The sequence below is a fragment of the Macrosteles quadrilineatus genome, unplaced genomic scaffold (assembly GCF_028750875.1).
Source record: "Macrosteles quadrilineatus isolate MER2022 unplaced genomic scaffold, UCM_ALF_1.0 Scaffold_5__1_contigs__length_97177068, whole genome shotgun sequence".
Classification (NCBI taxonomy): domain Eukaryota; kingdom Metazoa; phylum Arthropoda; class Insecta; order Hemiptera; family Cicadellidae; genus Macrosteles; species Macrosteles quadrilineatus.
This window is the reverse complement of record NW_026542598.1, coordinates 82,217,036-82,232,993: the sequence shown is the minus strand read 5'-3', so window position 1 is coordinate 82,232,993 and position 15,958 is coordinate 82,217,036. Positions and strand designations below refer to the sequence as shown.

Sequence of the window (15,958 nt, the reverse complement as noted above, 5' to 3'; positions counted from 1 at the left end):
TACGCATTGATATTTACATCATATAAACACAACAAGGTAAAATAAGAATACAATTCTAAATAAAATATTATTTTAAAACAAGTTTTTAACCCTGAATTCTATTGCTGTGGCAGAAATTTTAATACATTCTTCTTTAATTTAAAACATTACAAGTACTGTGTAACTCCAACCCTCCAAGTTAACTGGAACCGTACCAAAATCGAACGGATCAATATTGGGAAAATTGGGTTTTTACAAAAATTTGGAGTATTTGACAGGAATAGATCAAATCGAGCCGAGCTTTTACTATTGCCATCGCAGAATGTTTCTGCAAATATTTCACAATAAAAATTGTCACGCTTTTGCCGTGACCGCGGAGGACAATGATGATGTTTCCAAGATCATATGAGACGATCATGATGTCGTCCGCAGGAGACAAGTTTTTGCAGCGATCACGGAAGACATTGAGGTTTTTCCCCATGACCGCGAGAAACAACAATTAAGTTGTCAACCGCAGAAGATGTTCGTATTGCTACGATCACGGCTTCAGCCTTCTTTAGTGTAGTTTAAAAGTTGTTTAAATTTGTTTAATAAGCGATTTGGATAGTTGGAGTTAGGATAATTGGGATAATTGGAGTTATACTGTAGTTGAGTAATTCAATAGCATTGTAAATAATATATCTTATAACACTAAACTTATTGATAGATAGTCCACGTTTATAAAAAAAACGTTCAGGCTACAGTTTCAGAAAAAATTAAAAGATCTGTAATGTGATGCTATAACTTTGTAGGTAAATATCTAACAAATCAGGTACTTCAGTTTTCAAATGTTACTTTTTGGCTAACCTTCTTAAAAAAAACATAGGCCCAGGTCAATCAAATTATAGAGGAGATGAAATAAAAATCCCCATTCTCCCAGGTTTAACATGCTAGAGCATAGGTTAGTTACACTATTTTTTGTTTGCTCGTCAGATGTTGATCAGCTATTTTTAAGACTTCACTCTCCGTCTGCCTTTTCTTTCTACATTTGAAGATAAATAATAATCTCCTGTTTATCATTACCTATATAATCAATCATCAATCATTGAGATGGGGACACCGCTTATATGCGTATTTTAACCACACGTATCAAGTTGCTGCACAAAGACACTCAGACCTTGATTTTTATTATATAGTCTTATATCTCTGTACACCATATTTAAAGCTTCATAATACATTTAATTTTAATTTTGTTATGCCTCTTAAACTTCAAAATAGAAATGAAAATATTAAGCTCGCTTTTAATTGTTCAAGTGGCCTTACCAAAGACTTTGCACACTATGAATGGGAACAGTTCATCCCAAGAAAATGTTTTTTTAATGAGTCCAAGTTAATGTAATGCTAATTTGGAATACAGTAAGTAGCATTATGGGTAAAAATTTACTAAAAATGACTAAGCGAATTTCCATTTTCCTGATTGACTTCATAATAAAATATTTCCTTTCAAATTTTATAAGCCAAATGAACAATCTTCTATATCAGTGCATTCAATCTGAATAAAATAGCTTAAACAAATATTATTTACCAAGTTAACTACAACATCTGCTACGAGTACGTATGGCTCTGCTGCATGTGTTTTTCTAGTGAAGCGCTGACTGGGAAACCCTTACCGCAGACTTGGCAGTTGTGTCGTTGTTCGCCTGTGTGAAGTCTCTCGTGCCGTCGAAAACTCGAGCCGTCGGCAAACTTGCGGTTGCAGACAGAACAAACAAACGGCTTCTCCCCACTGTGCACTCGTCCGTGGGTCAACAGATGAGATTTTGTCACAAACATTTTACCGCACTGATCACACTTGTAGGGTCTCTCGCCTAGAAAAATTGAATCACTGTTAGAGAAAGAGAATCGTAAGATTCATGGTTATCGGTGGCAGAATAGAGTTTAAAGAAGGAGGCAGAGTTGGTATCATCATTTACTATACAGTGCCTACACATGATAGTGAAAACACAAATAATTGATCTAGTTTCTGTCAACTAAGTAGGATGAACCGAGCACTTAATTAGAGATAGTACAACATTTTCTGAAGAAGTAGCCTATTCTTGGAGAGGCGAAATATCAAGATTAGTATGTTGTGTACTCGGCTATTAGCTTGAATCCTCTTTGATAAATAAAGTAAACATCTTCTACTTTAATCAGATGTAGTCAAACTTTTATTTAAAGAGCATAGTTTAATGCACCTCTCAGAGTGTGCTTCTGTCTAGATTGTAATTTCTCCTTAAAAATATTTGATAAGTTGTCCTTTTAGTTCAGCTTGGGTTAAAGTCAGTGTACTCAAAATAAACAACAACAACGTTTATTTTATTTCCCAAAGTGGCAACAGCTGTAATAGTGTACAGTATTCTATCAACAAAATAATGTTAGAATTTGGGATATTGACCAACATCACACCTACTGTAAATATGTTAGCTCAAAATCAATATTACCGGTGTGTATCCTTCGATGTGCAACAAACGTAGAGCTGGTGGAGAAGGCTTTTTCACAGACGTCGCACTGGTACGGTCGCTCGCCTGTGTGGATCCTGATGTGTTTCTTTAATCCGCAGTTGTCCGTGAACTGACTTCCGCAAATGTCACACTTGTACCTTTTTATGACCGTTCCGTCAGGGCCGTGAGTCCTCTCGTGCTTCACGAACGCCGACCTGTCGGAAAATGATCTTCTGCACACCTGTAATGGAGATGTCATAAAGACATTTTTTTAGAATAACTAAAACAGCCCTGTCAAAGTAATCCTAAAGGATTTATCCCCCCTTGTGTAACAAATTTGATGTCATGTGTCCAAAAACAACTGTCAACTAATTGCAATATAAAACCTTCCAAAAGATTGACATCAAAATTTCCAGATAAAACACAGTAAATTAGGATATCTAACAAAAGTTACAGTACAAAAATATAACTTCAGGACAATACTGAGGTTGGTGATCAAGCTGGTTAGGTATATCTTATCTAAGTGATAATGCCAGCGACCTTCTAGGACTAACCTGAAGTAGTGTGTAACACAGTTCTGAGCTAGACTCTAGCATCCAAGGATGTGAAAGAGGAACATACAAAAAATTGAGGTCTATCGATTTCAAGGATTTTTAAGTTTCCAGGTTTTTACAAACATGTGGGAATCTATTTAACAAATTAGATAAATCCTTGTAAAAATCACTATCAACATTCTATCGTAACATGTTTTTACCATTCTGTATAATTCTTTGATTGAGTATGTAAAAACAGCTAGAGATAGTTATTTAAGGTTCGAGTTAGCAAGTCAACTTTTGAGTGACGTCCCGTCTTACCTGACAAATATAAGGGCGCTCCCCAGTGTGTGTACGTTTGTGAGTGGTCAGATGGGAGTTGGTGGCGAACTTCTTGAAACACGTCTCACACTCGTACGGCCGCTGCTGCGTCACATGGTTGTGTTCGTGGCCGAGGAGAGAGGAAGCAGAAGGAAAACCTTTGCCGCAAGTTTGGCAATGGAACCTGGCAGTCACATCCTTCTGTGAAAACACAACGATCTAGAGACAACACTTCTTTAATACCTAAAAGTTGATGAAATCAACCAACAACTGGGGTAAATTGTGCTGGGGTGTTGTTGTTGTTGCCCAGTGGTTAGCGTCTCAGACTTGACTGACATCAGACTGACATAACAAAAATAGGGTTTAGACAACTTAAGACCGAAAAGTGTTTGTGATACCTACTTTTGGAAATTTTATATTCCATCTTTAGTTAGATTTTATCTAATCTTGTTATGTTTTAGGTGGCCTACTGTACTTTCTCACTACTAGGTTCCTCTTCCACGGTTTTCAGTAATCTGATAAAGTCACAATCTATCTTGTAGAAAAATTGTGAGAAGACAGATAAATTTCACTTACATCTTTCGGCGCATCCTCCACCTCCACTTCTATATGGACTTGAGGTTCAGGCCACCACACTTTAGTCTGAGGACTCACAGGGTGTTCAACATGATGTTGCGTGTCTTGACTCACAGGGACAGGTTGTAGCTCGTTTAAACTGGTCGGCTCACTCACCTCAACACAAGACTTTAACCTGTAAATTATTTCTAAATTAGTGACTGAGCATTTGAAGTGTTTGAGGGATTATAAGAACAAAGATAACTGTTAACTGTTTTGTTGACAATCAACTATGTTGAACAATCAAACTTGCTAATTTACTATTTTAGTTTTCAAATATCTCCTGATTTGTTTTAAATCAAGCCAATCTGCTACTTCAGTAGAAATCGTTAACTATCGGTAAGCCTACCTGAATCAATTGGTACTGTACCACATTCAAATTATTGGAACTGTACAGAAATTCAGCGAATTTGATCAAAAATAGTTCATTTTTGGTGATGTACGTCTAAGTGTTATAAAAATGAACAAAAAATAACATTTGTCCAGAATATAGTGCACATACTAGAAGTGATATAAGGGTTTAGTAGTGGTATGCAAACGGCTAGATTTTTGAGCCAAGCCTAAAAGATTGAGACATCAGGAACCAAGTATTCGTAATTGAGCTCATGTGGAACTTTTCTTATTGTGATATTATCACAATTGCAAAATACTTGAGCGAAGAGTTTGTGATAGAAAATCATGCTTTTGATGACGTTTCTGTGACTGCAGGAGGCAATGATGATTTTAAATGTAACTGCGGGAGACAATGATGTCTACTTGACCGATTGAGTTGTTCAGAATTTTGCCTCAATCACAGAAGACAATGATAATGTTTACGTGACTGTGGAGAGACAATAATAATTTCTACATAATTACAGGAGATGATCAGGATTTTGATGCGATCACGGCATCTGCCTTCTTTAATAATGATTCTTTGTTATTTTGTGCATCTAGTTACTGTAGTTTTAGGTTTTAAAATTCATTCTGTAAGTGATTCGGATAGTTCAGATGGTTGGGTTTTGGATGATTGGAGTTCTACTGTAATCTTTATTGTGCAGTTATGTTTTGAATTGGCTCAATAAACCAAAATTCTGACAGTAAAATCCAAGCATAGCCCTAAACTGCAAGGATAGTTTCCATATACTTGTTTGTCCCAAAGTTAAATAAGTATTTTTGTACAACACTGTAACTCAGTTTCAATAGGTCTAACTTACTAACCTGGATCCACAGTATGTCTGAACGTCTACCGTTGCGTATGAATGATTTAGAAATGTAGGATGAAGCAGCCATGGAGGTATTTCAGGGTGAACACTTTGCTTGGCATGATCCAAATTAGCCTGTAAATAAATAAAGAGCAACTTACACCAGTCGCGAACAGCAATCCTTTAACCCGAGATCTGGTATGTCTAATCGTTGCCTCGTTTAGTCAATGTTGTGTCATTTTAATATTTAGCAAGGTAAATATAAACTTGACCAAAAAAGGCAAAATGTTATCAGTCATAAAACAATTTGCACCTTGGACTGTGAAGCTGTAGTGGACTACACAAAACTTGTATGACGACTTCGCTGATTTTAATATTCTAATATACCGGTACTGTATAAGTTAAGTTAATGAACATTTTACGCTGAAATAAAATATGTATCTTCTATCATTAAGGCTTAGATGCTGCAGTAAAAGTAACAATAATGATATATTATTTTTGACATCGAGATGTGGAAATGACCCTGAACTGGTTAGGAGCTAATCATGTTGTTTGTTAAATACCTTCAGCCATCTAGTTCAAATAAAGTAATACAATAATAACCAGTTGTTTTTCTGCGACCAGTGAATTCAAACGAGTGTGTCTTTGTCTTGTAAATACCGATGGGTAGGGGCCTAAGTCTTTATTTATGTATCCCTGTTTGTGTCATGTGAACTATATACGGTACGTAACTTATAACCCAATGAAGTCCAATGGACTGAACAAATTCCACCTTGGAGCCTGATGATAGCACAACAACGTGCTAAAACCTAGATTGCAAAAAAATTACCTTATTAAAACTGGACGGCTGAATGTTGGTAAACCATTATTAAATTATGTAAATATTTTCAAAAATTTTATTTAATAACTTAATATAGGCTACTTTATTTTGTTGATGAATGATAACAAAATTCTTACAGTTGTTTGCAAAGGCAACATACCAGAACTTTCCCTTGGGTACTTGGTGGACTTAAATTTCCTTCAAACTTGGTACAAGTACTGTGAGATACATTTATGAATGCATCAGTCGTGATTGGTAACTCTGACGAACTGGTGATCTTGTCCATCATTAGCTAGTTACAGTTTCCTTGTGGCATTGTAGGTTTTGTGTTGAAGCGGTGGTAGGGATTCAAATACATTTAATTTTAAATCTACTGTATCTGCAACAAACAGTAACTTAATCAACAGCAAGTTAAACTTAATTGATGAAAAAATACCTGTGTTAATGTAAGTTGAGGTAAATTTAGGTAGCCTGAGTGCACTACTGTAATTCATGAAACTGGGATAGCCTATCACAAAAATAACTTGCATTCTACATAGTCATGTTAGGTTGAAATAACCTAATTTCAGTACAGTTTTGGAATTAAAATTTATTTCCATTCTAGCTCCTAAGCTGTTATACTTTTTCAATATGATAAATAGGTTTAGGCCTACATACCTTATAAATCCGACAAACAGCTCAATGTTATAGAATGTCATTTACATGTATCGGCTTGTACCCACCATTGTAAAAACATCACAGTTGGACGTTGTAATCATTGTAATCATTTGTTACTAAAAGTTACATAGGGTACACTTCCATCTGTTGGCACAAACAACCTAATGAAAATATCGATCGATATATCGATTATTCAATATATCGTTTGGTTAGTTAGGTAAGATTAACCTAACCTAACTAACCAAATGATATATCAAATTAAACAATCGAATAATCATTATTACTCACTCGGTTGTTTGTGCCAACAGATATGGAAGTGTACCCGATACATTCACATATGCACATACACGAGCGGGACAAAGACATTACGAAAATGAATAATAAGTTGTAATAGGCCTGCTTATTACAATAAATACATGGGCAGGACGCACACCTTGGTAATGGTCAGGATGCAAACTCACGTTCGCCTAATAGACATTGTAATAGGCCTATTAAAACTTTTTAATCGTTTTTGTAATGTCTTTATCCCATCCGTGTATGTGTACATGTACTTTTAGTAACAAACAATGACAAGGATTTCACCATCCAACTGCGATGTTTTGACACTGGCGTATACAAGCCGAAACATGTAAGTGACCTTCTATAAAATTGAGCTGTTTCTCGGATTTATAAGGTATGTAAACCTATTCATCATACAGTTTTGGAACTTAAAATTAATTGTGATTAACAAACAGCAAGACAGCTTAAACCATATTACTATTTGGCTCCTTTATTACATAAAACAATCATTGGCTGCACTTTACTTGACGTCCTACACTCATTCGAATTAAAATATCGATCAATATATCGATTGCTTCATTCGATATATCGTTTGGTTAGTTAGGTAAGGTTAACCTAACCTAACTAACCAATCGATAACTTATATCGAATGAAACAATCGAATGAAAATATCGAATCGAAAAAAACAATCGAATGAGTGTAGGACGTCAAGTAAAGTGCAGCCCAATCATTAGAGAAATAAAGCAGTAAACTGGGAGGACCTAAGTATTTTAATGACACAGCTAGGCCTAGGCCTACCAAGTCTTGAAAAAATCTATATTATAAACCTAGAATTTCTAGGTATAAGTAGGTTAAAGATAAAAAACAAAATCCAAGTTTAGGTATGTAAACAAATTATAGAATTAGTAAACCCTTAAAATTGGGACCACAATTTTTTATGGATGCAAAACTGCCCACATACATCAATTTTCTGTAAGATAAAGGACGGCCTAACCTAGAAAATCAATGGTCGTCGCTTGATATTTAGTAAATAAATATTTACCGCAAACGCGCTACTTCAGCTTATATGCCATCATTTTATATACAAACAAGTACAAGACTATTAAATTTGACTAGTTATTAAATAGAACCAACCTAGAGTTCACAAATGAAAATTAGGCGTATTGGTTTGAGGTTTGGTTAACAACACTGTAAATAAAAATATTATTTTTTGTTTAGATTCTTCTTATCCTCTGCTGCCGCCACGATTACTAGAAAAATACCGGTATGGATCATAAACATAAACAAATGACGTTGTTGGCCCGAATCCTATACTAATAGCATTGAACATATGTTTTGGCAGTTGCATTTAAGCTGCTGCTCACTAATCTGTTGGCAGGTTCAGGTTGTCCGTTGTGTTACAGAAAACGTACTACAATAACCATCAACTCGGTTTCAGGTTCAGGCTCAGTTCGATATGCTAAATGAATTTACGTTTAAATAAAAACAGTCATATGATCATATGCCCAATCATTTCAGTTGACTTGATAGCATCTCATTATATTTTCTAGTTAATATTGTTAGTATTTGCTAAATCAGTGATTGAAATAACTCAATATGGTTCCATATTCAACGGCTAAGCCAAACTAAACTTGCTTTTGCTCATGCTATGTCTAATCAAAACATATGCTTTGTTTGTGATAAGAGATAAATCAGCTGACTATTCGGCTATTGTGGTGGCTGTGAGATGTTTGTTGTTTTTAGTTTTTTATGCCGCCTGGTGTGTTTCGCCATCTCTTCTTGCTGAATGCTACAGTGTTAACTTAGTTATACTTTGTGTTTGAGGTAAGGTTAAATTTTGTTTTGTGTACTTTGACGTTTTATTTGCAATGTTATATTAGGCTAATTGCGTTTAATCCTAGCAAAAATTATGGCCTGTAAAACATTTATAAGCAAGACTACGCCGAATTGAAAATAAATTTACAGCCTAGCTGTAATAGCCTAGGCTATATTATTTTCTGTATAGCCTTGTCAACTAAAATCTTGATAAACAATCTATGTAATGTATGCAAAACCTTCATAGCATTAGTCATCTTTCTCTTTACATTCTTTGTACTCAAATTACCTTGGTATGTATAATGTAAACAGTGGGCTACATTTATGATTTTTGGAAAGTTGATCTTACTTCTGTCTGGATGTGTAAAACCTAAAAATATCAGCCTTAAAAAAAACTACCTAAACCCTGCTGAATAAATACTCACAAAAGTCAACTGCTTACCTACTGTTCGTTCATAGACTTTTTAATTAAAACTTAAATTTATTCAATATGTTTTTATTTCAAAATACTTAATGAAAACTTAAACTCCACATGGGAAAGAAATATTAAACTTAAGGCTAAGTTAACTCCTGAGTTATTAGCTCATGGCTGTTAACCCTTAAGTGCGCATGCTCGCTTTTTTATGATGGAGCGCGCCAAATAAAAATGGGTGTATACAAAAATTGTTGGTATTTAACTTAAAGCTCTTTAAACTTTAGACATAAAACTTATCTAACTTCTATTGATTTTCTCATATTGTTACGTACATTTTATGATCCTACCATATCCTTTAACTATTTTGAAAATTGTTTAGACCCTTAATTTTTTCATGATGAAAAGTAATAGGCTAGCCTAATTAATAGTGATGAAGAGGGGAAAATCGTACCAAACCAGTTTTTATTACAAACAAATAGGCCTATTAGGCTATTTTGAATTTTACAAAAGTATAATAGGTACTCCAAAAAAATCATGCAAGCAGTAAATAACTTACTTCATGAATTTATACATTTCCCGGTTTGTGAAAATTAGACTTATTGATTTTCATTGTAGCCTATCTACCTAAATAGTTAGTAGCAGACTAAAAACACGCTGATAGCCTTTGGCTACTAACTTACTCAGTCTTAAAACATAAAGAGGTGACTCATATCTGCAGTGGCTGAGATAAATAAACATCTCAAACTGTTTGTTGTGATAAAGTTGTATACTTTAACTTATATTGATTGCTGTGTCACTTAGTTTAGGCTACTTCTAAAACTGTAAACTTACACAGTGTAGAGTGATAACACCATTAAACTTATTGGCATTAAGAAGGATAAAATTCACACATCAAGTGATACAAGGCAAGTGATACATAAGATCAAGACAATTTAGTAACTTCCCCTGTTTAATTTATAAATCAAGCTATGTTGGAAAGATAACCTAGCCTACACTGTGCCAACTTTTAATTGTTATCTCTTTATTTCATAGTATATTTTGGTTGGTAAGTAGTTTGGTAGCTTATTACTATAGGATTGTCATTTATCAAACTCACGCGAGAGGGACTGTTTCGATCCCCAACTTATCCACACAAATATGAGGTGTATGTACCACTTCCACTTGACTTTCTCTATAAACAGAAATGCTACCACTCATATTATCGGACATCTGTTTTGAATTTGGAGAGAAAGGTATGTAGGTACATTTGGGGTGAAAGTACAATATTTCCTCCACCAAACCTTAACACATTCTAGGTCAGGGAGATGTAGACATATAAGTTACTACCGGTACCAAAAAAAATTTGTAATTTTTTACCATACAGTAAACATAATACGGTGATGTAGACATTTTCCATTACGGTTTTAAAGTTATAGCCAGTTATTCAAATAAAAATAACTATGTTCAATTATGTCACCATCACCAACTCTTAGCTTTTGTACTTAACGTTTATCTCTTATAACAGATTTTTGTTCGTAACGAAGCTGGAGGGGCAAATTGTAAATTCTAGCGTCTTTATGGTATGAAATTCCAAAGAGAGAAATTAAAACTGCAATAATAGAGATTAAACGAGAGGCATACAGTACTCATTCCACTGTGGACCAACAAAGTGTGCCCTCTGGAGATAGTTGCTAAGTTCTGATGAAGTACGACAAGTGTTTCCAGGCTAGTGTCCAAAGAGTAACTTAGAGGAGGTATTTGGTGGGCAGTCTTTGGGTCTTAAACATGTTGGAGTCTTACACTTTACAGGCTGGCAGCCCCCTGTGCCAACAAACATGCAAACATAAAAATAAAAGTGTCTGAAAATGCGTAAATGCAATTTCCTCCCTCCCTAAAAGACACCCCTTCTGCGACCTCTTACACAAACAAGTAGCTTCAGCTCATCTACTTTGGTATTCACAATCAACGGTGTAATTGAACCCTAAGTTACCTAACATGTTTATTCTTTTCAGAACTACAATACCTAAACAACAATGACTGGACATCACGAAAAGCGCAAAGTGCCTCCTGCTCTAGAAAAGATTCTAAAAACCGATGTCTACCTCACTAACTCTCTGTGTAATTTAATGAACAAATTTTTACCATTTCGATCCCTCAAGATCCATTACAAGTTGTTAGAGGTAAGTTGTCACAGGGATTATATTGCAAGTAGGCCTAACAGTATAAAATACAAAATACCAACTATTTTTAGCATATAGGTAGTCTTGCTTTGTCAGATTTGTAACTTTACACAATAACTGAGTATGGTTATAGTGAACCTAAAATAAGTGTTAGGCCTATTTCAATCAAATATGATTTTTTAATACAGTGGATACTGCACAGTTGACTGTTGGTTATCAGCATATTGTATACGGTAATATAGAGAATCTGTTCTATGGTAATTTAATTACACAGTAAAACCCTGCTACTTAATAAGTAAACTTGGGTAAAGAATAACTACGGTACTTGTTTTTTGTTCATTTGTACCACTTTGTTGGACTTCAAAGATACTGTTAAAAATATTTTATTGGGAGATCCAACACTCATCCTTCACTTATATTTGGGGTAAAATACGCACCTAGGTAGCGTTCCCATCTCATGATTGATAATTGATTGGCTCAATTCAAAGACGTGCATTTTCATTGTAAAACTCCAACATCGACTTGAGAATAGGATGTCTCCATTGTCAAAATGGTTCTTTATTTGAAGTGATTGCTTATTTCCAACTGCAATAGTGTATCAGTGCAATAAATAAGGTTTTATAGGTTTTAAAATATTATAACGAAGATGATTTTTACAGGTATCATGTGCCGGATACGTTTGGTTGCCTGTATGGATCATGCTATTGTGGATCGTATGGAAAAAAGAACTCATGGAAATGCAAGTCAACTTTTTCATTGGTGAGTTTGTAGGTACCTCATATAGAATTTTTTTTTAAGTAAGTAAAAGTTGACGTAACCTTTATCTGTGAAACTTAAGCCTCTACGTCATAGAGTTTTTCTTTAAAATTGGATTTCACACATTTACTTTTGTGTTTTTAAATTTTAGAAGTCGTAAATTTTCTTCCAAAATTTACCTACTTCAAATTTGGTTATGACTTTACTTCTTGAAATAGGCCTAGCTTTAAAAACTATTGTAGAATAAAATTGGAAAACTCTAATTCTGGTTTAGGTCATTTTTTAAGTTTTTGGACCCCAAAAGAGAGTCTTCAATCAACGTATTCAAATCAATACAAGAAACATTTAGCATTTAAAGAACCTGTTGTGAAAATATTATCATATAGGATTCTTACATCTGATGTGATTGTTTACTCGTACCATACTCGTTTATATTAGGGCCTAATAGATATCTGAGTTTAATTCACTTTTCAGGTCTTATCACAGACATCATCTTAGTGGGAGTGTTGAAGGCGGTTTTCAGAAGACGACGACCCGCCGGTAACCAACCTGACATGTTGGGCTCGATCGGCCCGGATGTTTATTCATTCCCATCCGGACACGTTTCCCGTGCATGCTTCATCGCCTACTTCTTCTTGATTCTGTATCCCATTCATTTCATTTTCCGATTGCCTCTGCTCGCTTGGGTGTTCTCCGTAAGCGCCAGTAGGATTTTGTTGCGGCGTCACCACTTGCTTGATGTTTTTGCTGGCGTTCTCCTCGGTATTGTCAACGCTTTGCTGATTTCGCTGATCTGGCTCAGTGAAAACACTGCTGTTTATATTGTTTCCTTTATTTCTGACGAAAGAATCGAAGGTAGTGAGTATGATGTTTAAAAAGGTTGTATTTTTGTTATATTTATATTTGTTGAAAAGGTAATGTATAGAAAATATTTTCATATCTTAGCAGAGCTTTTTGTACTTTTATAGTGAGATTGAGTCATTTCGAAAGTCTTGTCCATATTGTTAAAATGTTCACATTGTTGTGATTGTTAAATCACTTGGATATGTAAAAACTAATAGTTATGGACATGGTATCATAAAAATACTTCATCTATAGGCCTACATGATACAAGTTCTTATAGAATTCTTTGAATTAAAGTTGGTTTCATTAGATCACTAAAACAGTGTAAAATCAAAAAATTCACAAGGTCTATTTTTAATTTGCTCATACATTATACAGAAACTCTACTTTTTAATGTTGAATTATTATGTTTATTGTTACACATTTGTATTTTTTTGTACTGTACCGTACACAAAAATGTACATCTTTGCCTTCATACATTTATTTGTGTTAGATTAATTTTACTTGTATTTGGGCATTTTAATTTATTTGTGTTTCTAACCATTGGTTTGTGTTTGTGTGTGTTTTCGAGTATTCCTCCAGTTCAACCAAATAATCAGAGATCACACAATGCCAAAAACCAAATAAGCCAAAAAACCAAACATAAATACTTCATCAATTTAGTCCAACGCAAAAAATATATTTCACTTGACGTTCTTTACCAAAGAATAAATTACTGTGGATTTGAACTACTAACTTATTTTAAATGTTCCCTAGTCATATTAATAATTATCAGGCTATATGTTTTTATTGTAAAATATTTTTAATTTTATATTTATTGTACTTAATCACATTTCATAGAGTTAGTTTATAAATAGATCATAGAAAGTTTAAGGTGTGATGTTCAAGAAAAGATAGATTTTTAAAGAGTTGTGTACAGCTGTCAGTTTTAAACAATTTAATTGTTGGTTTACGAATATTATTTTGATTTTTTTACTTATTCAGATCGACATACCCAAAAATTTACTATCTTCCCCCTGCACAGCGAAGAAGTATTAATTACAAACTATCTGATGTAAAAATAAGGTTTTCTATTCTAGCATTGAAGGAGTGAAAAACCACTATTTTGTTTGTCTTGTTGCATTCATATTTTGTGTCCCATTTTGAATCACATTTTTGTAGTTTTATTTTATTAGTTCCTCATGCTTATAAGTATTTGTATTTGTGATTTTGTGCAATTAAAGAATGTTTGATCTTTTATTTATCCTTTGTTTGTAACCTTGTTAAGTTCTTTTCCAATTTGTATATTTTGCTTAACATATTTTTTTTATATTGCAATGCTCTTTTAACACCATTTTCATTAATTTTCAAGAATTGTTTCTTTAATTGAGGTTAGGTTACAATCTTGAGTCATTTAGCCATAAATATTTTCATTGTGGTCGTTATGTAATCTTATTTGGACACAATACCTTGATTCTAAAAAACTTATGCTACGATTTTATGATCTGCATTCATTTAAACTGACTGTTGGCTTATCATGCCATTCAGTTTATCGCATATTAAGCCATAAGAATGGTTCATGGAATTCTAGAGGTAATACCAAACATAAGGTATGCAGAAGATGTGGTTTTACTAGTAGCTAACATTTAAAATGGTTGTGAATAAATGGAAATCCAAATACTTAAGTGTTTAATTATAATGGAAATCAACTAAATAAACTTGTTTTGAACCTATGAAAAATCCATAAATATTTCCTATTATTCAGGGTTAAGGTAAAGGCTAACAAACCCTTTATCAAGATTTAAAATCCTGTGTAAATATGGTGTAAATATATAGGGTGTCATGTGAGTAAGTTCACAGATAATATAACCACCCTAGTAGGGGTTTATTATCTGTGGTAAGTTCAAAAAGTTTAGGAATAGGTTTAGTGGCTCAGAGTAAAACGGAAAAACAACAATAACATATTTTCCTAAAAATGCCACATTAGCGAGAAAGGCCTATCTACCACTTTGTTTAGTTTTTGTTTCAAATTTATATCTTGAAAACTATCGAAGATATCTTTATGAAATTTTGTATACAATTTTATCTAGTCATAATCTATTTTAGAAAATATAATAATAAAAAATCTTTCGGTTTTAAAATTGTGACCATTTTAATTTTTGTTAATGATTAATAATAATTTTTAACTCTTATTTTTTTATTTATTTTTTTCAATTACTAAAAAATTGCCTAGCTAATGAAAAAATTCCAAGAAACATGAAACCTATTCCTACAGTATAAATTTATTTGATAAATAGATCAATATTTATTATCCTCACACAACATTTTTTCAAGTTTTCTGTTCAGTACCTACTTTTCTACTTTTGGCATATCAAGTAGGTATTTTAAGAGTAGGCTTATGGTACTGTTTCTGTGTTGTATGGTATGACTCCTTTGAGAAATTATTAAATGCACAGAAGAGGTTGTACAATTTTGGCAGTTTTAGTAGGAAAATTAGTTACTATTGATGGTTAGGAACTTGCCAAACAACAGATTAAAGTGTGTTTATTTGAGTTTGTTTACAGTTACAGTACATTGTTACTTGAATTGTAAGATAAACTACTAGTGAGGGTGCAGTATAAAACATTTTCCACAATGTAACAGAGGAATATTCTCCTCTATAAATTGTTCATGTAAAACATCTTATGATGAAATTGTACCCTGCAACATGGCATCAAGTTACTTTTCAATGATGAACATACATTTTAAAAAGTATGCAGGAATAATTAGGAAAAGTAATTCTCACAACTTGCTTTATAGTGTTTCTTATTCAGAAAATAATACTTAACGGAATCAGAAGGATCATAAATTTGTTTGTTGTCTCCATAGATTTACCTTCAAGTCAGAACCATTAAGTTCAAGAATGTGTTGACAATGAACCATTAACGTTTAAAGACCTGGTTGCTTTAATGTGTTCCAAGCCGGCAGTAAAATGTGAAATGATGGAATTTCTTAGCAAGTAATAGAAGTATTTTTAATTTTAATTCAAGAAAAGAATTTTTAATTTACTAAGGTAAAAGAAATTTTTATTTAAAATCTTTAACTAACAAAGGCAGCTTTGGAGTAAAATCTTCCAGGTTTTACCTCAGAATTGAATAGCAATTGCCA

General features: G+C 33.5%; 2 protein-coding genes across 3 annotated transcripts; one reads left to right on the top strand and one right to left on the bottom strand.

Annotated features, from left to right (window-relative positions):
- Window positions 1-501: 501 nt before the first annotated feature.
- Window positions 502-8,024, bottom strand: LOC128994773 (zinc finger protein 664-like). 2 transcript variants are annotated; one of them, XM_054419539.1, is made up of 7 exons: window positions 7,979-8,024; window positions 6,069-6,287; window positions 5,105-5,223; window positions 3,869-4,043; window positions 3,293-3,493; window positions 2,439-2,679; window positions 502-1,826 (listed from the first exon to the last, which is right to left on the bottom strand). In XM_054419539.1, the coding sequence occupies exons 2-7, from the start codon at window positions 6,195-6,197 to the stop codon at window positions 1,564-1,566; spliced, it is 1,128 nt and encodes a 375-aa protein (XP_054275514.1). In that variant the 5' UTR covers window positions 6,198-6,287; window positions 7,979-8,024; the 3' UTR covers window positions 502-1,563. The 2 variants fall into 2 exon arrangements, with proteins under 2 accessions (XP_054275514.1, XP_054275513.1); XM_054419538.1 differs by lacking the exon at window positions 7,979-8,024 and adding an exon at window positions 7,887-7,942.
- A 541-nt stretch (window positions 8,025-8,565) lies between these two features.
- LOC128994538 (polyisoprenoid diphosphate/phosphate phosphohydrolase PLPP6-like) lies at window positions 8,566-14,071 on the top strand. Its single transcript, XM_054419155.1, has 4 exons — window positions 8,566-8,668; window positions 11,066-11,233; window positions 11,893-11,992; window positions 12,464-14,071. The coding sequence occupies exons 2-4, from the start codon at window positions 11,087-11,089 to the stop codon at window positions 12,862-12,864; spliced, it is 648 nt and encodes a 215-aa protein (XP_054275130.1). The 5' UTR covers window positions 8,566-8,668; window positions 11,066-11,086; the 3' UTR covers window positions 12,865-14,071.
- The last annotated feature ends 1,887 nt before the right edge of the window (window positions 14,072-15,958 follow it).

Bases quoted from the DNA above. Each gene is read 5' to 3' on its own strand.
- LOC128994773 (XM_054419539.1), bottom strand. From the start codon at position 6,197: ATGATGGACAAGATCACCAGTTCGTCAGAGTTACCAATCACGACTGAT. The intron at 5,224-6,068 runs GTATGTTGCCTT...ATTTATTTACAG, and splicing joins GTACCCAAGGGAAAGTTCTG to GCTAATTTGGATCATGCCAA. The intron at 2,680-3,292 runs GTAAGACGGGAC...TCTCCATTACAG, and splicing joins AGCGCCCTTATATTTGTCAG to GTGTGCAGAAGATCATTTTC.
- LOC128994538 (XM_054419155.1), top strand. From the start codon at position 11,087: ATGACTGGACATCACGAAAAGCGCAAAGTGCCTCCTGCTCTAGAAAAG. The intron at 11,234-11,892 runs GTAAGTTGTCAC...TGATTTTTACAG, and splicing joins TCCATTACAAGTTGTTAGAG to GTATCATGTGCCGGATACGT. The intron at 11,993-12,463 runs GTGAGTTTGTAG...TTCACTTTTCAG, and splicing joins GCAAGTCAACTTTTTCATTG to GTCTTATCACAGACATCATC.